The sequence below is a fragment of the Talpa europaea genome (genome assembly GCF_964194135.1).
Source record: "Talpa europaea genome assembly, chromosome: 11".
NCBI classification, from domain to species: domain Eukaryota; kingdom Metazoa; phylum Chordata; class Mammalia; order Eulipotyphla; family Talpidae; genus Talpa; species Talpa europaea.
This window is the reverse complement of record NC_140078.1, coordinates 98,860,539-98,888,076: the sequence shown is the minus strand read 5'-3', so window position 1 is coordinate 98,888,076 and position 27,538 is coordinate 98,860,539. Positions and strand designations below refer to the sequence as shown.

The 27,538-nt window shown below is 39.1% G+C and overlaps 1 protein-coding gene across 1 annotated transcript in view; it reads left to right on the top strand.

Annotated features, from left to right (window-relative positions):
• The first annotated feature begins 2,828 nt into the window (after positions 1 to 2,828).
• The window catches only part of PPARG (peroxisome proliferator activated receptor gamma), a 66,457-nt gene continuing 41,747 nt past the window's right edge, over positions 2,829 to 27,538 (top strand). The window contains exons 1-3 of the mRNA XM_084248115.1: positions 2,829 to 2,925; positions 25,033 to 25,260; positions 26,770 to 26,939. Of these exons, the coding sequence (XP_084104241.1) occupies positions 2,844 to 2,925; positions 25,033 to 25,260; positions 26,770 to 26,939 (480 nt within the window). The 5' untranslated portion in view covers positions 2,829 to 2,843. The remainder of the gene's footprint in view (positions 2,926 to 25,032; positions 25,261 to 26,769; positions 26,940 to 27,538) is intronic.

Genomic DNA, 27,538 nt, shown 5'->3' with positions numbered 1-27,538 from the left:
AAAAGGTTTTTACTCTCAAGCCATACAGTCTGGGGAGAGACAAGATGACTGTGGTAGGTGCTGTAAGACTAGGCACTATTTGATTTAGGTGCTCTAAAAAAATCAACTGTTAAAAAATAATACTATATTTGAGTAGCTAAAGCATCATGTGAGAACTATCACAGACTTCAAAGGCCTTCCTTGTACATAGATGACACACTGAAAGGTGTCTGAGAGAAATGGAGGATAGGAGTGGTGTAGCGGATGAGCCCAGAAATGGTCCCTTGGGTGATAGCTGGAAAGGCTGAATCTGTGTGTCACTCACGTAGTCAAACATTACAGAACTTGAGATGCAGAGAACTGCTGGCCTCAGACTCAAAAGACTAAGACCCCACACAGAATTAGGTGGCCTGAGGGAACAACATCAAAACTGAAGAAATGGGGCCTCCCCTAGTGGCGCAGGCGGTTGAGCACAGTGCTGTGAAGCTGTCCGCAACCTCTGCAGTGAGTTCAATCCCTGCCGGGGTGGGTCCCACATGTTGCAGCAGACCTCTTCTGTCTCGCCCGCTGCTCCCCTCAGCAGTGTATTTCATCAGTCTGCCCGTTCTGCTCCCTGCTCTGTCTCTGGTGAATCCTCTCACCCTCCCACGCCTCTGGCCTGTCCCCCAGCTCTTGTATTAAAAAAAAAAAACAAAAAAAAAACTGAAGAAATGGGAGTATAAGAGGCACAAGGGCATTGAGAAGCTCCCCATACTTCCTCCACATCCATGGAGGAAAATGAATAAGAGGTACACATTGATATTCTTTCAAAGAGTTAACATATTTTCTCTTAATTCACCCTGTGTTGCCTGATTTATTAAAAAGTGGTGATTTGGCCACTCCTACGAGTAGAAGCTGGTGAAGCCCAGTAGTAGACTGACCTGACAATTAGAGGCCTAAAGTCCTAGGTTCTAGTTCCAGCCCTGTCACCACCCAGCCATTTAGCCTGGAGAATTCCCTTGTCATTGGGGACCTCATTTTTTCCTGTATTAACATTAGATAGACTCTAAAGAGGTTCTCTCACCCTTAAATGGTATCATTCTGCCAGTTTTATCATTCTTATCATGCTGCATAATCTCAACATTCTGGTGAAAGTGTTCATTTTTAAATGTTGGAGAGACTTTGGAATAAGCGGGCAAGAATGAGATGATAACAGGGGATTAGATGAGAAGCTGCCACTCACTTCATCAGGTTGACGTTTGCCTTCCAGACTCAAACACATGTTGGGACATTGAGTAGGAGTGTCTGTAGGCAGTATGGGGCTTAAACTTCTTTTTTTGTTATTAAACCTTAGGAAAGTATTTTTGACTTTAATAATTTATTTTGCTCTATCATAAATCCAATGGAGAATCTTGAGATTCAGTCACACCCTTAAATATTGTGTCTTGATTAAGGAAATTTCCCAGCATTGACAGAGAAGGAGAAACTTTTATTGAGAATTCAGATTGAACATAGATCAGTCTTGTTCTACACAACTATAATTACCTCAGTCATCTGTACTGTCAAAAACTTGTTTTAACTTGAATTACCTTAATAAAGACTCCTTGGACTTAAAAAAATAATAATGTAATTGCCTGACTCTCTGCTTTATTCTGGGCTGCCAGTCCGGGGAAGTGTTCTCCCACCAGATTATTGCTCATGATTGACAAAGGGAGACGCTTGCTAGTCCCCCCGCAGGACCACTGGTTTCTATGTAGATTAACCAGATAGATGTTCCTTTCACTGGAGGAAGGTGGAGGAATTGTTGCCATCTGAGGTATTGACCCATGTGGGGGCATCTTTTCAGATCCTCACATCCCTGCCATTGTCCTGGGCCACCTCTGTGACAGGAGGACCTGCTCTGCTCCCACATGGGAGTTTGGCACAGCTAGAGTTTCTCCTGGCCAAAAAGGGCAAAGGCCTTAAGCAAGAAGCCAGCTTTTTCCTGATTACAAAACTGACCACAATTCCTTGCTAGCCTCTTAGTGTAGATCTATTTTTTTCCTGTAAATGTCTTCTCAGAGAGAAGTCCCCCTTTCTCATTATGACATGGTGTCTATCCTTGAAACATTCACTGATGTTCAAACAGCAAGAGACGCAGCACCACTGCCCTGGCTGTTCATGGATTAAACCGAATCAAGTCTCGAAAAAGCAAACCGTGATCTGTAACATCTAAACCACATCGGGCCCTTCTTCGTTTTCAAAATGATTTAATTTTTGAATTTGGATTGCAGTCAGTATCATTTTGGGGCTTTCTGTAAGGTAGTAGGAAAAATACCTTAGTTTATAACATTTCAGTAGCATGCTCATGCCAACTTTTTAAATATGAAAACATGTTTGAATTCAAAAGTTTTCTTCAGATAATGGGATGAGAGATTCAACCAAGGAAGAACAGCAAGAAGAAACTTTGTCCAAGTAAGTTTCGCCTGTATTTCATAACCATCTCCATTGAGGGGGCTATGATATTGAACAATCTCTCTGCTCTGATGGTGCTAAGTAGTGTACAGCTTACATCCCTCACAAGACGTTGAACATGTGGGTCACTGGCGAGACAGTGTGGCAATGTTTTCCCTGTAATTACCAAGTCTTGCCAAAGCAGTGAACAATATTAGGACACCATATTTTGTCACAGCTGGCTTCTCAAAGGAGAGTGCCAGCCAATTCAGGCCCAGTCCTTTGTGTGTTTATTCCCACCTCTCCCAAAATATTTGGAAATTGATGTCTTGACTCATTGGTATATTCACAACTTTACTATCGCATGTCTTTTTCTCTTAACGGATTGGTCTTGTACAAGAAATGGACAAAATATCAGTGTGAATTACAGCAGATCCCTATTCCAGGCTGGTATGGGTGAAACTCTGGGAAATTCTCTTATTGACCCAGAAAGCGATTCCTTCACTCATACACTGTCTGCAAGCTCTTCACAAGGTAAAGTGGACTCCAGATACGGCTGTTGGGCTACACTGGGCATTTAGAGAAGGTTAAGATTGTTCTTGTATCTTGCTTGCCAGGTTATGTTTGTTTTAATACTGCTGTGTGTGTAGTCCAAATTTTAGTTTGGATTTCTCTTTTAATGTTCACATTGAATTTATAATGTTATCATTTATAGTGTTATAAACATCTTCAGGATTCTTAAAAGGAGACTTAAACTAATCCAGATTTTATCTGTGTCTCTCCCATTTCCTCCATTTAAGTATTAAAGGTATATATACCCTGTTCTTTTTATTTCCTGGCTTTATGTATGTTTCCTAAAAATTCTCAAGGTCTTCTTAGAAAAGAGACACTTTCTCCCATTTTGATCTTATATGTTAGATATCTCCCACAGCAGTTTTCAAAATCCCTTTTTCAGCATTTCTGTTCCTCTTCAAGCACTCCAGCACTTTTATCACTCTACTTTAAAATTTGGATATTTGTGTATGCATTTTACCTCCTCCAGAGTGTGGGACCAAGTTATATTATTCTTGATGTTTTGTAGGATTCCTAGCACGTGCCTACTGGCTATAGAACAGATAGTGGGGCTCTCGGAAGACATGTGTTCATTTTACACATAAGGAAAATGAGGCTCCTAGACACTTGTTGCTAAATAATGACTGACTTTGCTTTGACTTGAACATGTAAGATTCAAGCAGGTACCTGATTTTTCAATATTTCTTTCTTGACTGCTGCAAAATGTAGGTTCTTCATTCTATAGCTCCTTCTACTGGAGTTTCTTAGCACAGCTTCTTGTGTTTAGTATTTCTTTCTTTTTTTTAAAGATTTTATTTATTTATGCAAGAACCAGGGTACAGGCCAGATGCGCGGGAGGGTGAGAGGATTCACCAGAGACAAAGCAGGGAACAGAACAGGTACACTGATGAAATACACTGCTGAGGGGAGCAGTGGGCGAGACAGGAGAGGTCTGCTGCACCATGTGGGACCCTTGCCGGTCGGCCAGGATCAAACAGGTGCTGCAGAGGCTGCGGACAGCTTCACAGCGTTGTGCTCAACCACCTGTGCCACCAGGGGAGGCACTTAGTATTTATTTCTATATCTCTATCATACATTTGTTTCTTCTCATAGATGCCGCTTAAAAGTAGATGGTATGAGCTAGCGTAATACATGTCTTGCAACATAAGTGCTAAAGCATTAGAATGAAGTCCCTTGATTGTTATATGGATGGCTTTATGTTTTAAACTTTCCATTTTTTCTGGAAGTCTTCTGAATTTTGATCATATGAATCTCAATTTTTTTTTAACATTAAGCTCCTTAAAAGTTAGGAAAAAATATTTCCTGAGATAGTTTTATTTTTTTAATGATAATTTGATTTAATGTCTATTTCTGACATCTGGGTCTTTAAAACAGGAGTTTTACTTTCATTATGTTATATATAGAATGTTGTTATTTTTCAAGTCATAGAAATTGTTACTATCTCTCTTCAGTTATTAATTTTGCCTGCATCAGGGCAGAATGCCCTGAATATCCTGTGTGAAATAATTCTTGAATCAAAATTTAATAGTTTAGTCTGTTTGAAGAGAAAATGTTCACAATGCAGTGCAACAAAAATTTTGGGTTCATTGGGGAACAAGATTGTTTATGGTAAGGAATGGTTACAGGATTCAAATTTGTTTTCATTCTATTCTAATCACTTTATTTTTATGCCTTGACTTCTTTACCCTGCTTTTAATTTTTTGAGTCTTGTCTCCCTGCCAAAAAATTAACCCATTTATTCTTAACAGGTACAGGATAGACTACTTGGCAATTAAGAAAATATATATTGTACCAATAATTTAACCCATGTCTTTGTGTGGACTCCAATTACTTCTTTTTCATGAGTATTGTTTCTCTGTTAAGAATTGAGTTCCTAAAGGCCAAAGATCTGTGGTCATTAACTTCTATTGAGTTTTGTGGGTGACGGCCAAACACTCATTCCCCTTCCCCTGCAGAATAGGCCTTCTTGAAAATGAGCTGGAAATGTGGTCTTTAGCTATTTGCGGCTGCCAGAGTTAGAGAGGAGGAGATATTCAGCCTCATACGCTAATTAGCATAGGTGCTCCTTCTTCCTCATTTTAGGCAAAGTGAATTTGGGGGTTGTTGCAAGAAGCTAGGCCCTGCTGTGGTAGAAAAAGTGGCTCATGGAGTGAATATGTAGCTCATATTCATGAGGTTACAGTCTCTGCAGCCACTGCGCCCAAGAGGACTTCTACACTTACTCCTGGGCTCCCTTAGTAAAATGACCCCCTATAACTTAATTCCCTTTCTGTTTTCATCATGAGCTTCTCAAGCAACCCCAAGTAACCTCACATTGGCTCTGAAAGCATTTCCACTAGTAAAAGTTGGCAAGATTGAAGGGAAGCTTCCACAAACTCCAGCTGAATATGCCTTCTGCTTTTGGTGCCAGACTTAGTCCTGTGTGAATTCTATAATTTTAAATTGTTGCACCAGAGCATTGAAAGATGATGACACACTTGTCCTTTGGAGCTGATTGAGCAATGGAAATATGCCTTAGAGACATGATAAATGCTGCAATAGATGATCCTTCAAAATGAAAGTCCCTCCTGAGATGGGAGTGAGTGAGTGATTGATGGCCCACCATTTTTGTAGAGGGATACTTGGGCTGAGTGTGTCACTCCAGGCAACTGCGTATATGGAAGCATTTAGGAAACTGACCAAAGTTTTCACCTTTCCCAAAGTTTGAAAAGACCTATGTGCTGGGGGCGGGGGGTGGGGTGGGTAAATACCAGTCTTTCTTGGCCACATGCTTTCTCTGTGAATTTGAGCAAGTCACTTATCCTCCCTGTCCAGTTTCCACATATCAGAAAATACAGATCAAATGACAGTATTTTTGCAAGCATATTTGAGGCCTTATGTGGAGTTTATTGTTTGGGCCTTGAAGTGTTCATCACCACAGCTAGAAAAGGAGACTGAAGTAGTATCCTAAGTTTGAAGGATTTTTTTTCCCTTTTTTAGACCTATTTTTTTAAAGACTTATTTATGCATCAAGAACTGGGGTGTATGCCAGAGGTTGGGGGGAGGTGAATGGATTCACCAGAGACAGAGTGGGGAGCAGAACAGGCGGATCTACTGAAATACACTGTTGAGGGAAGCAGCAAAAGAGACAGGAGAGGTCTGCCTTACCATGTGGGTGACCTCCCTGGCCAGAGATTGAACTAGTGCTGAAGTGGCTGCAGATGGCTTCATAGCAATGAGACTTTAACCCCTGCACCACCACCCTGGCCCCAGTTTGAAGCAATTTTAACATGGGGGAAGCAGGAAACCATGGGCGTCTTCATGCACTAATCTAGGTGGCAGTTGAGTGAGATGAGGCTTCTGTGTGACCTCTCATGAATGTTTTGTTGAGAATATCATCAAACTTAGAAAAAGTATCTTTATATCTGATTTTTTTTTAATGGGGAAATTACTTCCCAATTTCATTAACATGTGTCCGTGAAAAGACTGAATTTCCAAAAGTTGGAATCATTCATTTGGTCTAAAGGAGAGCAGTGATTTATATGTCTCCTCAAACATATTGAAAAAAATGCTATAGGTTATCATGTTCTCTATATGATGCAAATTTAGGTTATTGACAGCTCTAAATTTTAGTCTTACATGAGGTAATAATTCAGGGCATTTTTCTAGTATTTTACTTTAATCCATTTTTTTTCTCTTACTTGCTCTAGTTTTATTGTTTATTTCAGTTTTTTTTTTAATATTTATTTATTTATTTATTTATTTATTTATTTATTTATTTATTTATACAAGCGCGCTGGGTACAGTCAGAAGTGCAGGAGGGTGAGAGAATTCACCAGAGCCAGAGCAGAGAGCAGAACAGGCAGAGTGACAAGGTACACTGCTGAGGGGAGCAGCGGGCAGCAGGGGAGGTCATCTGGCGGCCAGGAATCGAACCGGCACTGCAGAGGCTGTGAGCAGCTTCGCAGCCCAGCGCTCAACCGCTGCGCCACCGGGAGGCCCTTATTTCAGATTTAACTGTTCAAGTTCAAGTTTCTGATCACCAGGACTTAGTAAACTTAGTAGATTTCTAGATTCTGAGAATCTCCTTACTGTGTTTCCATAAACTGTTTTCCCTTGTACTTCCCCCTCCAAAATTATGAGTTACAGGAAATACCCAAAACAAAAGCATTTATATCAGATGCTTGTAAGAACAGTGTTTGTTTTTTTAAATTTTAATTTCCCTTAGCATCACTAAAAAATAGTTTGTCTTGAAAGCCACCTGACAGAAGTTACCCATCTCGATTGTTAATTACAGTGTAAAATATGGGTCATTGAGTGGAAAGCAATTTTTTACCTTTGATAGAAATTGTTGAGATGACTATTCATGGCAGCTTTCTCCCTATAACTTGAAGGAAAGTTAAAATGAAACTCTAAAACCATGATAGCTCTTTGGAAGGCACATATTTTTTGCCTAAAGGAAACCTCAGCAGAGTAAACTTCTTCAGTGTAGTAGATACACTGAACTGATGTGGACTTTTTGTTGTTTTAGCTTCCTCTGAATGCCCTTACATAGGTATTTGAAAGTCCAGTAAATGTCTCCTGTTCATTTACTAGTATTGACTTCTTGTAAAAATCTGTGTGGTAGAGGATGAATTAGACTCATTTGAATGGAACTAGTTTTCTATAAACCTCTACCATATTTCCTTTTTTGTGTAGCTGCAGTTTTACACCTGTAACAAATTTAGAGACACAGGAACTACTTATGCATTAGATAGCAACTGCAGTCCAGCTCTTACAACCTCAGAATTAAGATCACGTGGCATTTGAGTACACCGTTCTTTAGACCCGTGTAATTTTTATTTGAGTACAGGATTGCCAACACAAGACTGAGCTTCCAACAAGCAGTGAATGGTTTGCATTATGAAGTAGATTTAAAACAGTCGATTTTCAGTTACCTACATGGGAATTATTCCTCTTTAGCTGTTGCCAGGGTTTCTGTACAGCCTTTTAGCTGACCTCCTAAATCAGGAATTCTTAGCCATCCAATCCAGTGTTCCAAAAAGTGGTCCTAAAAGAGTGTCTTTATTGTCAGTCTTCTAATAGGTACTGAGAGCCTGCTCTACACAAGGCACCACAGTGAGCATTGTGACATCCGCCAGGGTCTCAAAGCTCTTTATAATCTGGCTCCACTTCATGCCTCTTATTTCACTCCGCACCTTAGGGATTGGCATGCCTTTCTATCATGGAACTAAGCTCAGTGTCCTAAGAATAAACCACACTCACTCTTGTCTCCAAACCTATCACATCCTGGAATGCCCTTCTTACTTCACCCACCTTTTGAAATTTTCCCTATCCTTCAAGACCAAGTTCAAATAGCCTCAATGCCGTGAAGCATTCTCTGAATACATTACTGTTAACAGCTCTCTCTCTCCTCTAAACTCAGAATATGTTCGGGTTATAGCTCGTCTCCCTCGACACTGCCATCTCCTTGATGGTTGCCTCCGTCTCTGGCCTGGGTTGCTATGCCAGTTTCTTGACAGATTTTCCTGCCTCTACCCTTCCTTCTCAACAGCCTCGTCTCAACCCATCACCCGAAGGGTCATGTTAAAATGTGAGTCTGATCTGCTCAAAAACCTGCAGTGGCTCCCTCCCTCACTTGTCACACAAGCCCTAGTGTGCCCCTCACCCTCCACCCACATGTCAGCCTCTTTGCCCTTGACTCGCTCTGCTCCAGCAGCTGGCCTCCCTGTGCTCTATCCAACAGTCCAGGCATGTCTTGCCTTAGCGCCTTGCCCTAGCTCTGGCTCCTTTGGAACCTTCTTCCTCTGGCATCTTCTTGGTTGACTTTCTCAGCTCCTTCTAATCTTTGCTCAGCTCTTACCTTCTAGCGAGGACCACCTTGACCCCTGCCTTATTAAATTACCTGTCCTCCTCCCTCTTCTTCCCTTCCCCATTCCACATTGTCCCTTTTCTAATGCATTTATCACCTTCTAATATTATTTATCCTTTATTATCTACTCTATCCCACTAGCACATTAATAACCCCGTGAAGGCGGAAATGTTTGTCTAATTTGCTCACCCATTATTACATCCCAAATGCCTAGAACATGCTTAGTGAATAGCAGGGCTCATTACTGCTTGTTAAAGGAAAGAATAAAATCCTCTAATGCTATATCATATAATTTAGCACTTAATTGGAGATAGCCCATAATTGGAGGCTGCCTGGTATTTTTTTCTGTTTTATATGCAGATTCCGCCACTTACAGTGGTGTTTTGTTGCCTCCTGATAAACCCATTGTAAGCTGAAAATACCCTTCAGTTGAAAATGGATATCATCCATTTTATATGATGGCCTGCTGAACAGCACATCTTGGCCCAGCCCACCCTAAATGTGCTCAGATCATTTCCCTCAGCCTGCAGTTACAAAATCATCTAATGCCAAAGCCTACCTTATAATAAAGCTCTGAGCATCTCAGACACTGATGGGTGTTAATAGATGTGATGGAATATGAAAACACGATATCTGCAAAAGGCTGGCCACATACTCCACTGTAGAGTATGGGGGCTTCCTCTCAGGACCCTGTGGTCCTAGGGATGACTGGGAACTCTGGCTGTAGCTGCCTACCCCCATGGGAGAGGAGCCTACCACGTACTGCTTGCCCAGGAAAAGATCACATTTGAAGTATGGTTTCTACTGCACAACACTTTCACACTTTTGTAAAGTCCCAAAATCGTAAGCTGGGGACCATCTGTATTCCCTAAGCCAAGACAAGAGCCTTGTCTTATGCCCCCCTTTACTCCACAAATATCTAACACATAATAGAGAGTTGCTCAGTTCTTGTTGACTTATTAATACCAAGCTGATCTCCTCTGTACCGTGGCAGCTCCTAAGGTGAGATCAGGCCCTGGAATATGTTTACTGAGTAAAAATGAAGACACAGTGCACATTTGTATATAAACAAACTAGCAATGTTTTATATGCTAAAAACCAGGACATAATCTGTTTTGAAGTGCCTATTAGTTATTTGTACCATGTCACTCCATTAATTTGACTATCATTAGTTAAACACCACTTGAATTCAAATATCATGAGATGGTGAATTATCCAAGTTACTGACTTTTTTTGCAAGTCTGCCTGCCTTTTGGTACTTCCTATATTCATTTGTACCTTCAAGAGACTTACTGCTAACGGTGCTAAAAAGAAGTAACTTGTACCCAATATATCAAGATAGAGTGGTGCCTGTTAACAAATATTAGTTTTGTCTTCTCACTTTAAAAATGGAAGTTACCACTTTGAGACCATACAGATGTTCACTGTCCATGTTATCAGAAGATCTCCATTAACCACAGTGAATACAGTCACCCTAATGGCTCACTCTCTTACAATCTTACCTTAACATTTTTTCCAGAATATTTAGATATTATCTGATAGATACATATTACTAATCACAGTTCCAGAAGAAAGAAACCAAGATTCAATTACTTGTTTTGGCAAAGAGCCAGTGGCTAGGCTAAGTAACCGAAGAGGATTGTTAGTATGGTCACGTGTTCCAGACATTTGAATATGAGTTCTCCCTTTTCTTCTTTTTATTAAATCACTTCTTCTAGAAAAGGTGAAACTTTCATTTTTCTTATTATTTTCCTTTGCATTAGCAGTGAGATATTTTTAATGTAAGGTCTTTGGTTATTGTTTTACTGTTGCTTATGCTTTACTTAAAAACTCTGCCTTTAGTTAAATAATTAAAAGTATAGACAGTCTGGTCAAGTTTGTTTAGTTGGTTAAAATAAGAGAACCAGTGAGTCTGTAGCAGGCATGGCCAGGTTGGTAGAGAAATCTTTGCCACTGATGTAGCCACATCTCTAGTCAGTTATCTAACATGGAAACAGCTGATCCAGGGAAAACCCATCCAGTTTGCCAGCATTTGTCATATATAAAAAGATCTTTGAGATCATATTAATTTAGTTATTATTGCCTAAGTGATCTCAGGTAATAGCATGATATAGGGGGCATGCTATACAACAGATAAGTATCTTTTCTTTGAAATATCTTTATCCATAACAGTCCAGAGCCCACTTCTCCCACCAGGCCTTCATAACTCAAAATTCACCTGTGTCATGAAGTTACCCCTGATTACTTCAGAACATGTTAGTCTTTTTCTTCTGTACATTTCTAGAGAACTTACTGTCTTTGTCTCTAGTTGGGTCTCTAGACTCCCTCTTATTATTGAACATCTTTTGCCTTTGAAAACCTTTCAAGGTAAAAAACTGCATTATGATGTATTTCTTGAGGCCTGAAAAATATCTTGCACATAGCATCAAAGAGTTGGTGATCTTGATTTGAGAAGTTTTGGTTTTATATTACTAATTGAACATGTATTGAGATTAAGATATTTGAGAAAGAAAAATGCCAATGAAAATAAAACAAGGGGAAAGGTTTTAGGAAGAGAAGCACCAAACTGAAATATAAAACAACCCTTGTAAGAAGTAAGGTTTATAAAATAGATTGTTGATTCAACCAAGAGTTAAATAACTAGCATAAAATCAGTAGCTTGGATTTAACCTACTGACTTTATTTCATATAAATGGAATGTCTCAGAAGATAGCTCAACTGATCCATACATATTAACTTCCCAAACACGGGATGTAGGCATTAGGAGTCGAAAAAGATTTCCTGCATTGTTTAAAAATAAAAAACCAAAAAAAACCCACCAGAATAGGACTTACATACAAGCCAAGCATTTCAACAGATCTAAAGCAAAAAGATATAAATAATTGTTAAATATATACTCCTTAAGTCAAAATGTACACCTTTTGAATTTTTACCTGCCCTACCACTAATTTGAGGACCTTGGTCAAATGTTTATTTGGCTTTTATTATAAGAGAAAACCAGTTAGAAAAATAGGTCATTTATTAAGACTAATTTTAATACCCTTTAATACCCCTTTTTTTTTCCAACTTCAGAACTGGACAATTCTTCAATGAATGCCCTAGAGATTCTTTAACAATCCTTTTAACACAAATGAGGAAAAAGTGTGTTGGCTGCTATCAGTCCCCACTCCCAGGACCCTCCTTACGGAACAATCTCTTTTATTTAACCTTTTTATTGAAGTGTAGCATACATAGAGAAAAGTACCTAACTCATTTTCGTGGGTGAACACAGCTGTATAATTTGTGCTCGGATAAAGAAGCAGAACATCCCAGCACTCCAGAAGACCTCTGAGTCTTCTCATTCTTAACCCAGGACTTAGTTTTGTCTGCTTTTGACTTTGATATAAATAGAATCATGCATTGTTTTGTGTCTGCATTCCTTTGCTCAGCATTTGTTCAATTCATCACCTTATCAAGAATAATTGTACTTCATTCTCATCACTGCATATTTCATGGTGTGAATCTATCACAATGAATCTGTCCTGCTGTTGATGGGTGGTCAGGTGGTTCCTAATATTGCAAGTATTACAACAATGAGTCTCCCTATGTGGGTCTTCTAGTAAACAAGTGTACACATTTCAGTGAGCTGTATACTTGTGCTGTAGGGCATGATCAGTTTTAGGGAATTCTACCCTGCAGTTTTGGAGATGACTGTACTGATTTACACTCCACCAGCAAAGTCTGAGTGTTCCAGTTGCTCCATATCTTTACTGGCTATTGGCATTGTCAATCTTTTTATTTCCCTTTCTCTGATGCCTAAAAAGTGAAATATCTTTAATATATGTGTTGTCTGTTCAGCTGTCCTTTTTTGTGAAGTATCTATTCAAATCATTTGCCTGTTTTTATATGAGGTACTTCAGATACAAGTTCTAAGGCATAACTTGTTGGATACATGTATTGCAAGTATCTCCCTCTCTCTCTGCTGTTTTTCCACACATTTAAATTTTGTTTTATGGTCAGTGATTTTCATATCCTGTTTAGGAAATCTTTTCCTGTGCCAGGGTTGATGAAGTATTGTCCTGGTTTTATTCTAAAAACTTTTGTATTTCACATTTAAAGCTGTAATCCACTTGGTACAGATTTTTGTGTATGGTGTAATGTAGGGAAATTGATGCATTTTTTTTTACAAATCAATATCCAGTTGATCTACTCCATTTATTGCAAAGATCCTCCTTTGCCCACTACCCTGCAGTGACATTTTTTATCATAAACTGGGTGACCATACACACATGGGGTTGATTCTGGACTTGCTCTTCTGTTGCATTGGTCTGATTTTCTATCTTTGTACCAATTAACATATTGTCTTAATTATTGTAGCTTTGTAATTGGGTTTGATGCAAGGTAGTATAAACAGTAATACTGTTCTCTTCAAGATCTCCTTGCTATACTTAGCTCTTTGAATCCCCATATCAATATAAGACTCTACATGGAAATTTTCACACTACAATGCTAGGGTTTTAATTGAAAAGGTTCTGAATCTATAGATAAATATGAGCAAATTAACAGTTTAACAATATTGAGTATTCCAATCCATGAACATCATACATCCTTTATTCCAGTATTCTTTTTCTTCTTTAGCAGTTTTAATTTTTCAGTATGATTGTATAGATATTTTCAGTAGAGACTTTACACATATTTTGCTACATTTTTCCTTTATGTATCTGATGGCTTTGATGCTATTATATAAAAATCACTGTTTAATGTCACTTTCTATATAGTGCTGGCTTATAAGAAATACAGTTGGCTTTTGAATATTGATGTTACACCCAGCAACTTTGATAAATTATATTACTATCTGTAATGGGTTTTTTGTAGATTAAAATATATTTCTGCCCAATCAGTTCATCTGTGAGGAATGTTAGCTTTACATCTTCTTTTCTAAGCCTTGTGTTTTTTATTCCCTGGATTGGATTTCCAGCACGTGTTAAACAGCAATAGTGATAGCAAGGCTCTTTACGCATTCCTTATCTCAGGAGGAAAGCTGTAAGTATTTCATCATCCAGTATGATGGCTGCTTTAGGTTTTTTGTTTGTCTGTTTTTTATAGATATTCAATATCAGATTAATAAACCCCCTTTCCTTTCTAGTAAAGAGGTGGTTTTTTTTAAAAAAAAAAAATATCATGAATGAGTGCTGAATTGCATCAAATGCTTTCTCATAGAATACTTTTGCTAATGCTGTAATAGCTCAGGAGGAAGATTTAAAATAAGAAAAATGTTTACTGTGGGTTTTTGAATATTGTAGTATGTTTTGAGATAACATGGGCTATAGCTAGGGAAACTGGCAATCAGCTCATGACCACTAGTAATCTGGCTACATCTGTTTTGACGCTTTTGTACTCTGTGTTTGTTTAACTTAAGACCATTGTCTTTTTGAGAAAAGTGCTTGGCACAGTAAATTTGAAACAAAAGAGTAAACAGAAGCGTAGTGTATTACATCATTTCACCAGACTAAACACAGTGCTTTTCTCTATAATAGTTTCAAGCTATCAGAACTATTCAGTTGTAAATCATTATTTAAAACGCTCTTTTCCTGGTTGCAGGAAATGTTTGAGAGGTGGATACAGGGAAGAGAAACCTTGCTTTGGTGGATCATTAGTGAGTCATTCCTTTCTGGGCTTTACAGATGTTTGGAGCTTTCCTCTCCACCTCTCTCCCATTTCCACGCTCCTATGACTGCAAAGCCAAAACCTAAACGTGCAGAGGGAGCCAGTCCAGGGAACATGAGGCTCCCTTTTTGGACCTGTGCCACATCTTGCACTTGAGTGTGAGGCACTATTAGAATTTTAGCAAGTTAAAGCAACTGCCATTCAACAGATTTCTTGGTCTTTGCCCCAATTAGGTTATTTGTAAGTCTCCCTTTAGCTCATTTGTCCTACATGAGAAAGAGGACATGACTCTACAGCTAAGGAAGTAGAAGGAATGATCTCTATGGATGAGGGTATGTTCCCATAAACTCATCTGCTGATATACCTCAGGATTGGATTAAACAAACTCTTGACCTAAGATGTGGCCCATACGAGAGAAAGTGAAGTCTTAAAAAAGCATATATAAATATGGTCTTCTCTAAAGCTGATGATCTGTCCCTTCTTGATCTGAACTTGAAAATTTGATCTGAAGCCTTGTGGCTTATTCCGGAGAAAGGTGCGTATACGGACACCTGTTGGAACGCTCTACTTCTAACACAGCAGCATCTGTGGCATGTCAGACACAGAAGCCTTGGGTTTGGCCTTTAAATGGTATAATTAGACAACAGAGTGAAAAGAAATTTTCTTATATTGAAAAAACAAGCGACACATCTAAGAATCCATTTCTAATCCCTTTTTATAATTCACAGTGTCTAAAATAGGGAGTTTTCCATTCAGAGAAACCATAGTAGAATCCATAGCCCAGTTCTAATACCTATTAGCCACTTAATTCATTTCTGTTTATTTTTTTTTAACCTATTAGGTGATAATAATCATTGTATATAGCCCATGGGATGTTATATATGTAAATGACTTATCTGTATATACAAATTTTTAATTTTATATATGTGCATTAATAAATTATAAATTACATATGTACTGGTTTTAAGGTACCTGTAATATAAGTGTCTAAATATTGTTAACTGTCATTAAATTGTTTTGCTAGGGATTCAGGGTCATTTTCCTCCTCTACTAATTAAAGCCCATGATACCAGCAAGGGAAAAGAAGCGAATTGCTAGAATTTACTTTTTTTAAGGCTTGAGTCATAAAGGACAGTCCACCTATTGATCAAGGAGTTAAAAAAATTTTCTAATTTTCCTTTAGTTTACTTGCAGCTACATTAAAATTTTCTCTACTTTTCCAGGCTACTGCATGATAATTCCTTTTCAAGAACTAAGAAATATGCAGGGAATAGATTTACTTCCTCTCTTAGGTGAAATCATGGGGAAATATTACAATTACAAGATAATTAACCTTAATTTTTACTTTTTTCAAATGAATACTTGTACACAGTTTTAAAGATCAGATAGAAGGAAGCTTTTCCTGAAGAACAGCTTTCTCAGCCTCCCGTCCCATCCCTGCCTCTCAGAGCAATGGCTTTTTAATTTCAAGATAAGAATTCAGCTCTGTGCCACCACACCCCCTTTCCCAAAACACACACCTTTCCTTCCTCCATCTTCACAATGTTAGTTTTTGTAATTGTGAGTTAAATTAGTTGTCTGTGTTTGTACTGTGGTAACTTTGAAAGCTGCTTATAGTTGAGCCAGGCAGTGTGCTCCGCTTCTGGTCCCAACCCTGAATAACAGCTGTTTTTTTCTGGAGTTACTCTTTCTATTCTTTTTTTTTTTTTTTTAAGATTTATTTATTCATGCATACAAGAACCGGGTACAGGCCAGACATGCGGATTCACATGAGGATTCACCAGAGACAGAGTGGGGAACAGAATAGGCAGACTGACTGAAATACACTGCTGAGGGGAGCAACAGGCAGGACAGGAGAGGTCTGCCTCGCCATGTGGGTATCTCCCTGGCTGGTGGGGATTGAACTTGCACTGCAAAGGCTGCAGACAGCTTCACAGCGCTGCACTCAACTGCCTGCGCCACCAGGGAGGCCCTGGAGTTACTCTTTAAAAAAAAAAAAAAAAAAAAACTGCTATTGCTCATTTTCAGGTTACTGCTTTTCTGCATACCTACCACCAGTTCATTCTTGAACCTGTAAGGAGTAATAAAAGCTCTCAAAGTGGTGGAATACGCTAACAGTCTTGGGTAATCTCACATGGTCTTCCTCCTCTTCCTGCTCTCTCTGTTATCTGGGGTCTCCCTCTCACCTCTCTCTTACCTCTACTGCTTTGTTTCCTGGATCCCACATTCCCCTTTTGTTCTGGTGAACAACTAGGAAACAATACCTGGGAGGTGACTTTTTTTTGAGGTCTTATAATTTTGAAAATGTCTTTAGCTTCCAAATGTTTTTGGAAATACGGACTGATGGTTTGAGTATAAAATTCTATGCTGGAAATACTTTTTCTTTGAATTTTGAAGATAATGCTCTGTTGATTTTCTAACTTTCAGTGTTCTTGTTGAGAAATCCAATGTCATTTGCTTTCTGACCCTTTGTTTGGGACTTTTTTTTTTCATCTAAAGGCTTTTAGGATAATCTGCATAGCAAAGTCATTAATATTTACAGTGATTCCTTTCTGTGTGGCTTAAGTAAGAAATCCTTTCTCTCTTGGGTTTGTATTGTTTTAGCCAACATGAATGTTTGCACTTTGTCAAACTGAAGTTAAAGAAAACCTGAGAGACAACTTACTACACTTAAAACATTTTCAAGTACAATTGGTAAAGGGTAAATATGCAGAGATGATGACTTTGGGTTTTAAAATGAAAAAGAAAAGATAGTTACGAACCCCCACATTGGTTAAACCATCACTTGAATAACTACCCTGTTAAGGTGAACCTCTCAAGTGTTATACCCACACCTTCCCACCCATTTTGCATAGTCTCATGAGTTACTAGCATGTTGGTTTAAGAAATCCTGCAGTAAACCAATTTAACCCTGTTTAACCTAGCATTTCCTAAATGTATTTGACCACCAGTTTTTTTTTTTTCTTTTTAATTATTTTAAAAGGAACATCATTAACATATGTATAACATAGTTGGGGAAATGCCAGATAAGACATAGACTTTCCTGGCTACAAAAGAGCAGGCAAGCTTGGAATGAGGAGTAAGAGAAGCTGCAGACTCTCCTTTTCCAGAGGTCTTACACACAGGACATCTGTTTTAGGCGTAGTCCTGTCTGAACAATAGAACGTTGCGGGTGTTTCTTCCTCTTCCTGTCCCTTAGAGGTAGCATGGGAGGCTTTTAGCCCACCTTTTACTTGGTTCTAGTGCTCTGACTACTAATCTGTATAGCAATTACTACTGGTCTTCATAATTTATGGAGAACTTAGTATCTGGCCCTATCTTAGATGCTTTACACATATTATCTAATTTAATCTTCACAACGCTGTGCAGGCAATCCTGTTATTTTATGGATAATTGGGTACAGAGATCACAGAATTGACAAGCTACAGGTTGGGATTCAAACCCAGGGCATCTCACATGATTCTGGCTCTCATCCTTCACAGTTAATATTCAGAACCTGAAACAAATAAAAGATGTGTAACTGTATTCATTACGAAAAGACGGGATTAACGCAATGCTCACTTTCTTAGATTATTCCCTAAATTTTTTGATTAATGCAAAGCTTATTATTTTTACTAGTGACAAAATCTGTACCAGATTCATTTCTTCTGCTATTTATTCTGGTATAACCTGCCATTCAGTAAGTAGTTCCTTACATGAGACTTTTCTCTTTCATAAATTTGATGTCATTCCAATATGTCAATTAAGACCCCAAAAATGTGGACCTGTGACAATTAACCTGTGTGAAAAGTCCCTTTTCCAGCATACTTAAATATAGAGATCACTTCATAACACATTGTAAGGGTTGCCAGGCAGGAGAGTCGGACTCACACTCCCTCTGCTCATGGGCAGGTCACTAGCCTCATTTTTATCCATCTGTCAGATGAGGAACTTAGGTTATCTCAGAAAGGCCTTTTCTATTGCAGTATTTCTGGATGGTTTTTGTCTCCAGATATCAGCCATCTGTGGAGGGAGAGGAATTAGAAAATGCCCAGGTCAGTTGAACTACAAAATGATTTATATGTGGTGGTGATTTGCATATAGGTGCTTTAGTGCTGGTGAACTACAGTGACCACACCTGAGGGGAGAAAGCCTGTACTGTCAAAAAATTAACAAGGAGGTAAGAAAATGGTACTTCATTTAAATAGAGGAATGAATGAATGAATAAAAGTTTAGAGCTTAAAAAAATGATTTGCATGAATCAGTAAGCAAGTTAAACACACCCATAGCACAATGACATTAAACTGAACCAAAGGAGAAGAGATTGGAAACAGTCAGTGGTTAAGCGTCTCTTTAAGGTCATTTGCAACAAGGCTACTAAGCTTGAAATCTGTGAAAGACTATGAAAGACTTTCCTGGCACATCTTCTTGTGCACAGCTTAACGTGTTTCTCTAAGAAAGCTTTTATTTGAGAATCATTTAATTATTTAGCCCATCGCTAGCGCCCTGTCCCTGGAGTGCCATAGGTCTTCATCGAAATTAACTGTTGTTTAAAGAACTGGAAGATCAGGAAGAGATGTGTTTTTCTAACCAGAACTTGATTCAGAAAGTTAAATGTGCAGGCTATGGTGTTCATAGCTGGGCTCAGAACCCAGTTGTACTCTTTAGTAACTGTGTGTTCTTAGGCAAGTGACTTACTTCCATATTGGTATTTCAGTTTCCTCTTCTTTAGGGAGAATTTTAAATGAATCTGCCTCAAAGGGCTGTTGTGAGGATTACATGAGTCAATCTAAGTATTGTATTTGGCACATACAAGACATTGATTTGGGGCCCTTTTAATATTAGCTAATGTAATTGGTAGGGAGATGCATTTCCCAGATGTTCTAATAGAAGTTGCTGTTTTGGTTTGGTTTTTGTCTTTTCCTAAGGAACAACATAAAACTCCAAAGGTAAGCCTCTCATTCTGGGCCTTTAGTTTATGACTTAGCATCTTTTCTGATTGACTTCCATACTGCTGAATAATGACATCTATCGGATTAAAGAAGTTATTTAATTTTTGCATGAAATGCACTGTACTTTGGAGCATTGTGAAAAGTCTGCTCATTGACTGTAGTGGAGTTTAAAGCCATTTCCGAACGTCTGAGATACATGGCATGTGTTCACCACCTTCCTCATCAGGCCTGGCAAAAGACTTGCCTGCTTGAAACATGAAAGGTTATGAAATCATGAAATCATGGCTATGCCCTGATGCAACAGGCTTCTGTCACCCATCTGGAAAGTTAAGACACTATTGCTGATACTAAGAAGGGCTGTGTTCTTGCAAATATTTTGTTGGTTTGTTCTTTCATGCATAATTGCATGGAGTAACAAACATCTACTGGGCATACAGTTTGGCAGAAACAGTAGCTTATGTTTTCTAGAGACAAAATTACAAGCAGGCCTCCTGGACCCAAATCCAAGTCAAAATAAAATACAATGTCTAGGGAACCCTCTGTGCCTCCCAGTAACTATGGTCCAAGGGGTAATATTATTTAGATCAAGATGTTCCAGAATAAGAGGACAGGGAGGAGAAGGGGGCGGGAGACTGTATTGGACCAGTATGATTTATAGAGATGAAAGAGGCGAGCTGTTCTTTTTCTTTCTTACTGTGTCCTTTCTACCTGAGGTTGGGGAAGGGACTTTATACATGCCCATTTTGCTTCCTGTTATCTTTTTTATCAAAAGATAGAAATTAAGTATACATTGTGGAGGGGGAACCATAGCTTAAATTGTATCTTATTTATAATATAAATAAGAATGTTACCATCTTTTCTGGGAGCTTAAGTCTTGGCAAAATCAAAGCATTAAGAAAGTATCTTAATTTTTACATTTCACAGAAAAATGAAAACGTTCCACTCTTCTTTAAAAAATAGGATCTTTGCTTTGGCAAGTGTATGGTTAACAGCAAGGGTGCCTGAAGACTAAAAGGAAAACAGAATAATAAGAAACTTTGCTTTTGTTCCAGAACTTGAAATCCAGTGGTGGAGATCTTTATTCAAATAATCATATCAAAGTTGAAAGAGCTACAAAGTGCTAAGGAAACATGAGGCTGCAGAGTACTTTTCGGTTGGAATTTCATGGGAGGTTTCCTGGAGAAATGGCGATTGGGCTGCCGTGGGACTGCCCACTAGTGGGGCAAAGACAAATGGGACTAGGGGCGTGTGATGACCAGGGGTGGAGGCAGGTGGAGCAACCTCAGGAAAGTCACAAGCAAAGGTGAGCAGCCCAGGAAGTGCAGAGCATGCTGACCTGCAGGGTATGCCAAGACAAGGACACTGATGGAAAGTGAGACTGCAGAAGTGATTAGGGCCATGTCCGGGGAGCCTTGAATGCCAGTTTCATTTATTATATAGGTCAGTGCTTCCTCTGCTTTCCATCAGTGTGTCCTTACCAGAAGAGATCTTGGGGAGAAGCAAGGAGGGATGAGTAAATGGAGCACAGCGGGTGTTTAGGGCAGTGAAACTACTTTATGATACTGTAATGGCAGATGCATGATTCTGAGTATTTGTCAAGATCCATAGACTGTAGGATATTGGTTCATTAGATCTGTAACAAGTGGACCACACTACTGCAAGTGTTAGTACTGAAGGAAATGGAAATTAAAAATTGGGGAAATGGCCTCCCCGGTGGCGCAGCGGTTGAGCGCCATGCTACAAAGCTGTCCGCAGCCTCTGCGGCGCAGGTTTGATTCCTCGTTGGCCAGGGAAAACCCCACATGGCGCAGCAGACCTCTCCTGCCTCGCCCCCTGCTCCCCTCAGCAGTGTCTTCAGTCCGTCTGCCTGTTCTGCTCCCCACTCTGGCTCTGGTGGATTCTCTCACCCTCCCGCGCTTCTGAACTGTACCCCAGTTGTTGTATAAATAAACAAATCTTTAAAAAAAAATAGGGAAAACAGAATATACTAGGGGGGGAGGGAGAAGGGTCTATGGGAGCCCTGTATTTTTAAATTAATTTTAATTAAATTAATTTTAATTAAATTAATTTTAATTAAATTAATTTTTAATTAATTAATTTTTTATTTAAATTTTTTTTTAATATTTATTCATACAAGAGCTGGGGGACAGGCCAGATGCGCGGGAGGGTGAGAGGATTCATCAGAGACAGAGTGGGGAACAGAACAGGCAGACTGACAAAATACACTGCTGAGGGGAGCAGCGGGCGAGACAGCAGAGGTCTGCCGCGCCATGTGGGATTCCCGCTGGCTGGCCAGGATCAAACCTGTGCTGCAGAGGCTGCGGACAGCCTTACAGTGTGGTGCTCAACCACCTGTGCCACCAGGGAGGCCCTTCTGCTCCATTTTTAAGTCAACCTAAAACTGCTCTGAAAAATCAAGCCTGTTTTTTTAAGTAGCATTCTTTTGGCTATGAAATGTACTAAGTATCATTTTTTCAAGGTTTTTCATATTATATCTTTAAAACCACATGGACTTTTCAGTCATTTATACATAAATCGCTGTTTTAACATTAAATATCCCCCCAAACTTTTCAATGTGATAAATGACCTTGTGTAAAAAAGTCTGCTTTGGTTGACAGAGAGTCGTTGAAATCTCATGTTAAAAGGGAAGCAAAGCAAAATTAAACTAGTGACATGATGAACCATCAGTTTTTCTTGCAAAACAGATTTTTTTTGCATCCTTGTTTTCATTTCCCAGTATTTACAGAGGCATGTGCTCTACCTTTAGCTCGCTCAGCCACCCTTGGCTGGTATGAAGGAGAACCTTGCAATATCTGTGAGAGGTCGATTATAAACTCAATTTTGTGGATATTCCATCTGAGCAAGAGGGGTATATTGGGGCCTCCCTGATGGTGCAAGGAGTTAAGCGTTAGCACTATGAAGCTATCAGCAGCCACTGCAGCACAAGTTTGATCCCTGGCCAGGGAGCTGACCCACATGGCACAGCCGACCTCTCCTGTCTCCCCACTGCTCCCCTCAGTGGTATATTTCAGTAGATCCAACTGTTCTGCTCCCCACTCTGTCTGTGGTGAATCCTATCACTTCCTGCACCTCTGGTCTGTACCCCAACTCTTGTGTGCATAAATAAATAAATCTTTAAAAAAAAGAGGGGTATATTTTGATGTGAAAATAATTAATACTAAGAAAAATGGAGAGGGATGTGAAGTTGACATGCTAGGGAACCAGCAGAACGTTGGAGTGAGCGGGGTGTGTGGTTTATGTGAGTCCTGACACTAAGGGCACAGTTGGATGTGCATCCCTGTCATGACAAGCACAGACTTTTTCCTGACAGTCACTGAGGCCCAGCATGACCTTTAAGCTATCACCAGTACACTCCCCTTCTTGGCGTGTAGTGTTGACACTGTAACACCATAACTGGAGGTGGTTTGGGTCCTTATTGGTGTCGATATTCAGACACATGAATCTACATGGGACCTTGTGGGTCCTCTGGGAACCAAGAAACACATTCACAGATCTAATCCCTTATTTGTGTTTTCAGGGCACTTTGTTTTCTTATGAAGACCACGATGGGAATCTTTAACCTTGTGCCTTTCAAAGTAAATTCTTTAGCTCTTTCAGGAGGCCTTTTCCCAGATACCCTCAGAGAGTAGTCTCTCTTCTATAAACTGTTCTCAGCATGGCAATGCAGAGAATATAAATAGAATGGGCTTTCCAGGTCAATCTTGAATTTGAATACTCTGCTTATTAGCTGTTGAGTACCAGGCAAGTCACTTCTCTGGTCCTGTCTTTACTAAAGTGGGCTAGTGTCAGGGGTTACATGAAATCACAGGTAAACTGTGTCTCATGACAGGAGTTCTCCATAAATATCAGCTTACTTCCCCCTTCCGTGGCCCTTCTGCTAAGATTTCACAGCCACCCCACCAGCTCACTGAGTATTCAATAAATAAATATTTAGTGAGTGCCTACTGCATGAGCCAAGCCCTTTGCTAGTTGATGGGGATCTGATTGTAAATAAAACAGATAAGCCTGAGATTTCAGAAGCCCTCGAGTGTATCAGCAGTTCATTCATCTCTAATGTCAACAATCCCACATTCACAGAGCTCTCCGCTGGTGTTTTTGACCAAAGAGTTAACATTTAAAATACTTACTGACTATAGACCTTGAGGGCACTGTGCAAGTGAAATAAGTCAGACAAAGAAAAGAGACATACTGTATGATTTCACTTATATGTGGAATCTTAAAAAAACAAACAAAAATGAGCTCACAGATACAGAGAACAGATTGGTGGCCATTAGAGGTGAGGGTAGAGTGGGGGTGGGGATGAAAAGGGAGAGAGGGTTTCAAAAGGACAGATTTCTACTTTGAAATAAATAAGTCTTGGGCTGTAATATACAGCACAAGAACTATAGTTAACACTGCTGTGTTGGATATTTGAAAGCTGCTAAGAGAATAGATCTTAAAAGATTTCATCACACACAAAATACCACTTCGGTGGTCACTAGACCCCATTTCGATAGTGGGTGATTACATTGTACACTGAAACTAGTATGTAATATGTGCATTATAGCTAATAGTTTACAAAGAGTAAGATAAAAACTTTTAAGCAACACTTAGTGACTGCTTTTTTGGTACCACTTTGAAACTGGTTTCAGATGAACCAAGTCAGACAGGTTCCTATTGCATAAAGGTTTAAAGTCTATACACCCCAGTTACCCACGAGTCCACATGAAATACTTAGAACCCAGATCTCTCAGGGTTTTATTTCATTTACTGTGACCACAAATCACAATTAGAAAAATGCATGTGGCATTATCTTAAGCAGGCAATTCGTGAATCAGGTTATTGTGAGGTCTGAAAACCCACAGAATTTTTTTTACCTTTGTCTTTTATGTTTTCTTGTTTCCATTTTTGCTTTGTTGGGGGGGGGGTGGTTTAAAACTAATACTGGGCTAGATTCTGATTTTTACCTCTTAATTATGATCAAGTGTGTTTCCATGTCTCTCTAGTCTCTGTTCTCAGTGTGGTGACTACATCCTCCTCTTTAAGAAAAGCTATATCCCCAGAAAAGATAAATCTGCGTTTTTATAGTACAGAAGGGTCTACTTTTTAAAAAGATTCATTTTAATATTACTTTAAAAAACAAAATCATTTTATAATGCAGCTGAAGAATAAATTCCCCTATGTAAATTTAATACACCAAATTTCCATCATACAAAAATATAAACACAAATGGAGGAGCAAAATCTCCATTCCAAAACAAAAATATTTCAAGAAAATACAGAAAACTGGTTTCAAGAAAGTAAAGTTGTCCCAGAACCCTATGCTCTAAAAAATCATGTACAGACATGAGTGATGACCTTAGAAGATAACGAAAGCACAGATGTTTGCAGGATGTTTCTCTGAATATGCTTAAACATCCACACTTTTCCAGGGTTTCTGCCGTGATACCCAGGTATGAGGCCACCTCCCTCCTGTAGCTAAACCACATGGACTGCACTATGAAGGTGGTTATGCTCTCTTCTCTCGTACAACTGACATGAGATTACTTACCAAAGACTCTTTCCGTTCTCTTTCTATATATCTTCAGAAGATTGCTGTTTTCCAGGACTGTCTTCATAACTATTCTTTTTTCCATTTCAGAAATCACCATGGTTGACACAGAGATGCCATTCTGGCCCACCAACTTTGGGCTCAGCAACGTGGATCTCTCTGTAATGGATGAGCATTCTCACTCCTTTGACATCAAGCCCTTCACCACGGTTGATTTCTCCAGCATTTCTACCCCCCACTATGAAGACATGCCGTTTGCGAGAGCTGACCCAATGGTTGCTGATTATAAGTATGATCTGAAGCTCCAAGATTACCAAAGTATGTTTCTTTCTACTTGTCAGATAACTAAAGCTGGTGGGACTGATCTCTCCATGACCCTGGAGTCCATGCTCCAGAGACGAACACTGTAGAGAAAAGGCCTTTACCACTCATTTATTCACCCATCTGTCCTCAAGCTGCTGGATGTTGATGATGTACCCAGAAGGAAGGCAGTCTGTACATGCCCCTCTCATTCTTTCCTTCTGAGCTCCCCCTTCCTTCCTCCCTGCTTTCTTTTTTTTTTTTTTTTGTTTTAATATCTCTAAGTTTCTCTCTCTTCTTTAAATTGTTCACAGTTTTATTAAATTGTCTCCCCTCAAGTGTCACTACTTACATTCCCACCTACCAAGTACAGGAATGCTAATTTCCACACAGATCAATACAATGCATTATCCATTTTTCTCTATCTTTGGTAACCCATAGAATATATGTATTTGTAATTTTGGGCTCCGTTTATTCACCTTAATTTTTTTATATAATTCTTACATTATTTTTCATTTTTGCACAGTGTATGCATTTTCATTTTTTCTTGCTTCTTTGTTAAGAGCATTCTCTAGCATGATCATATTGCCATGTGTCACTCAGACTGAGTCTTGAGAAGCTGACACTGAAACCTATTTTTCAGCACAAATTTAAAATTTGACATTGTGAACTATTGATAAATCTTCATGCCATGAACTAAATTCACATCAAACCATCAGACTCAAGAAAAACTAAAACTGTACTTTTCAAGATAAAATAAATTTCTATGATGCTATTTCCTTGATTCTTATCTCTCTGTGGCTGATATGCTGGTTTTCCAAAGCCACCACCATGTAATTGGCAACCATTACTTGACAATAAGTAAGAACTTCCTGTATTTCTAGTTGTTTTTTTTTTTTTTTTAACTAAGTAGTATATTTGGTTATATTTGTGTATGGGTGGTTTTTAGTTAGAGCCCAATAGGGAAATTTAATAGGCCTAATCCTAACCAAAGAAGTATATACTTTCCATAGGTTCTCTTATTCTTGATCAAAGATCATATTACAAACCGCCTTTTCTGACTCATTACTGATGGAAGTCTGATCTCTTATTTTTCATGTACCTTCAAACTGGGTTTACCGTTACTTTTTCATGGCAGTGTTCTGTCTGCATTTTCTTTGGCCAGAGTGGTTTTAAAATACTTCTTAAATATTTCATAATGCAACACAAATCAAAATATATAACTTAATATTGTGATGAATGCCAAACACAGCCAGCACATTACCTAGTGGGTTACAGGGCATTGAAGGGTCAGAGAACTACAGACTTAATTCCCTTCCCATTTTTATTTTTACAGGTGAGACTCAGAGTGGTGTGACTTGCTTGTGATTTCAAAGCCTACTTTTCCCTGTGTATTCTTGTGTCCCGTAGTTCTTCCACAGTTCAGTATAAAAATATGGCAGTAAGGTGCACCCTGCGACCCGTCCTGTTGCCTTTACAGCATTGTTCTCCATGCATAATCATCTGCTTACATGTTTCTATGCACAGGTGCAATCAAAGTGGAGCCTGCATCCCCCCCTTATTATTCTGAAAAGACTCAGCTGTACAATAAGCCTCATGAAGAGCCCTCCAACTCCCTCATGGCAATCGAATGCCGTGTCTGTGGAGACAAAGCTTCGGGGTTCCACTATGGAGTTCACGCTTGTGAAGGATGCAAGGTAAAGCATTGTTTCTTCAAAGAATTGGCTTAGATCTCACCTATGTCATTTCCTGTTGTAAGCACATGACAAGGAATTGCATATGCTTTTTTTGTAAAACCCATTTTTCAAATAATATATAGTATAATATTTGAAAATCAAAAAAAAAAAAAACACACAGGTAAAAGCATGACTGCTTTGCCTTACCCCCTCTCTCCAAATTGGGCCTTTGAGGAACTGACCTAATTCAACCCTTGTATTATGCCGGTTAAAAACAAAAGTCACACATGCAAGGTGCAAGGTGTCATGGCAAGAGAGTGATGGGAGGGCCCAGAACCTCCGGTGTTTCTCACTGCAGAGTGCAGTGTTTTCTGTATGTAAGGCTTGACAGCATGGACAGATAGCAAAGCAAATAGGGGTAGAGAGAAAGAAAGAAAGCAGAAGAAAGAAAGGAAGGAAAGAATGAGAGAAAGATCTTCGTTTGAGCCTTCAAACAGTCTTATGAGGCCTATTTATGGGCCAGTTTGCAGAAGTAGAAATTATGAGTTAATGAGACTTGCTCAGATCATCCATCAGAGCAAGGACTAGAATGTACATTTTGTGACTTCTAAATCAGTGCT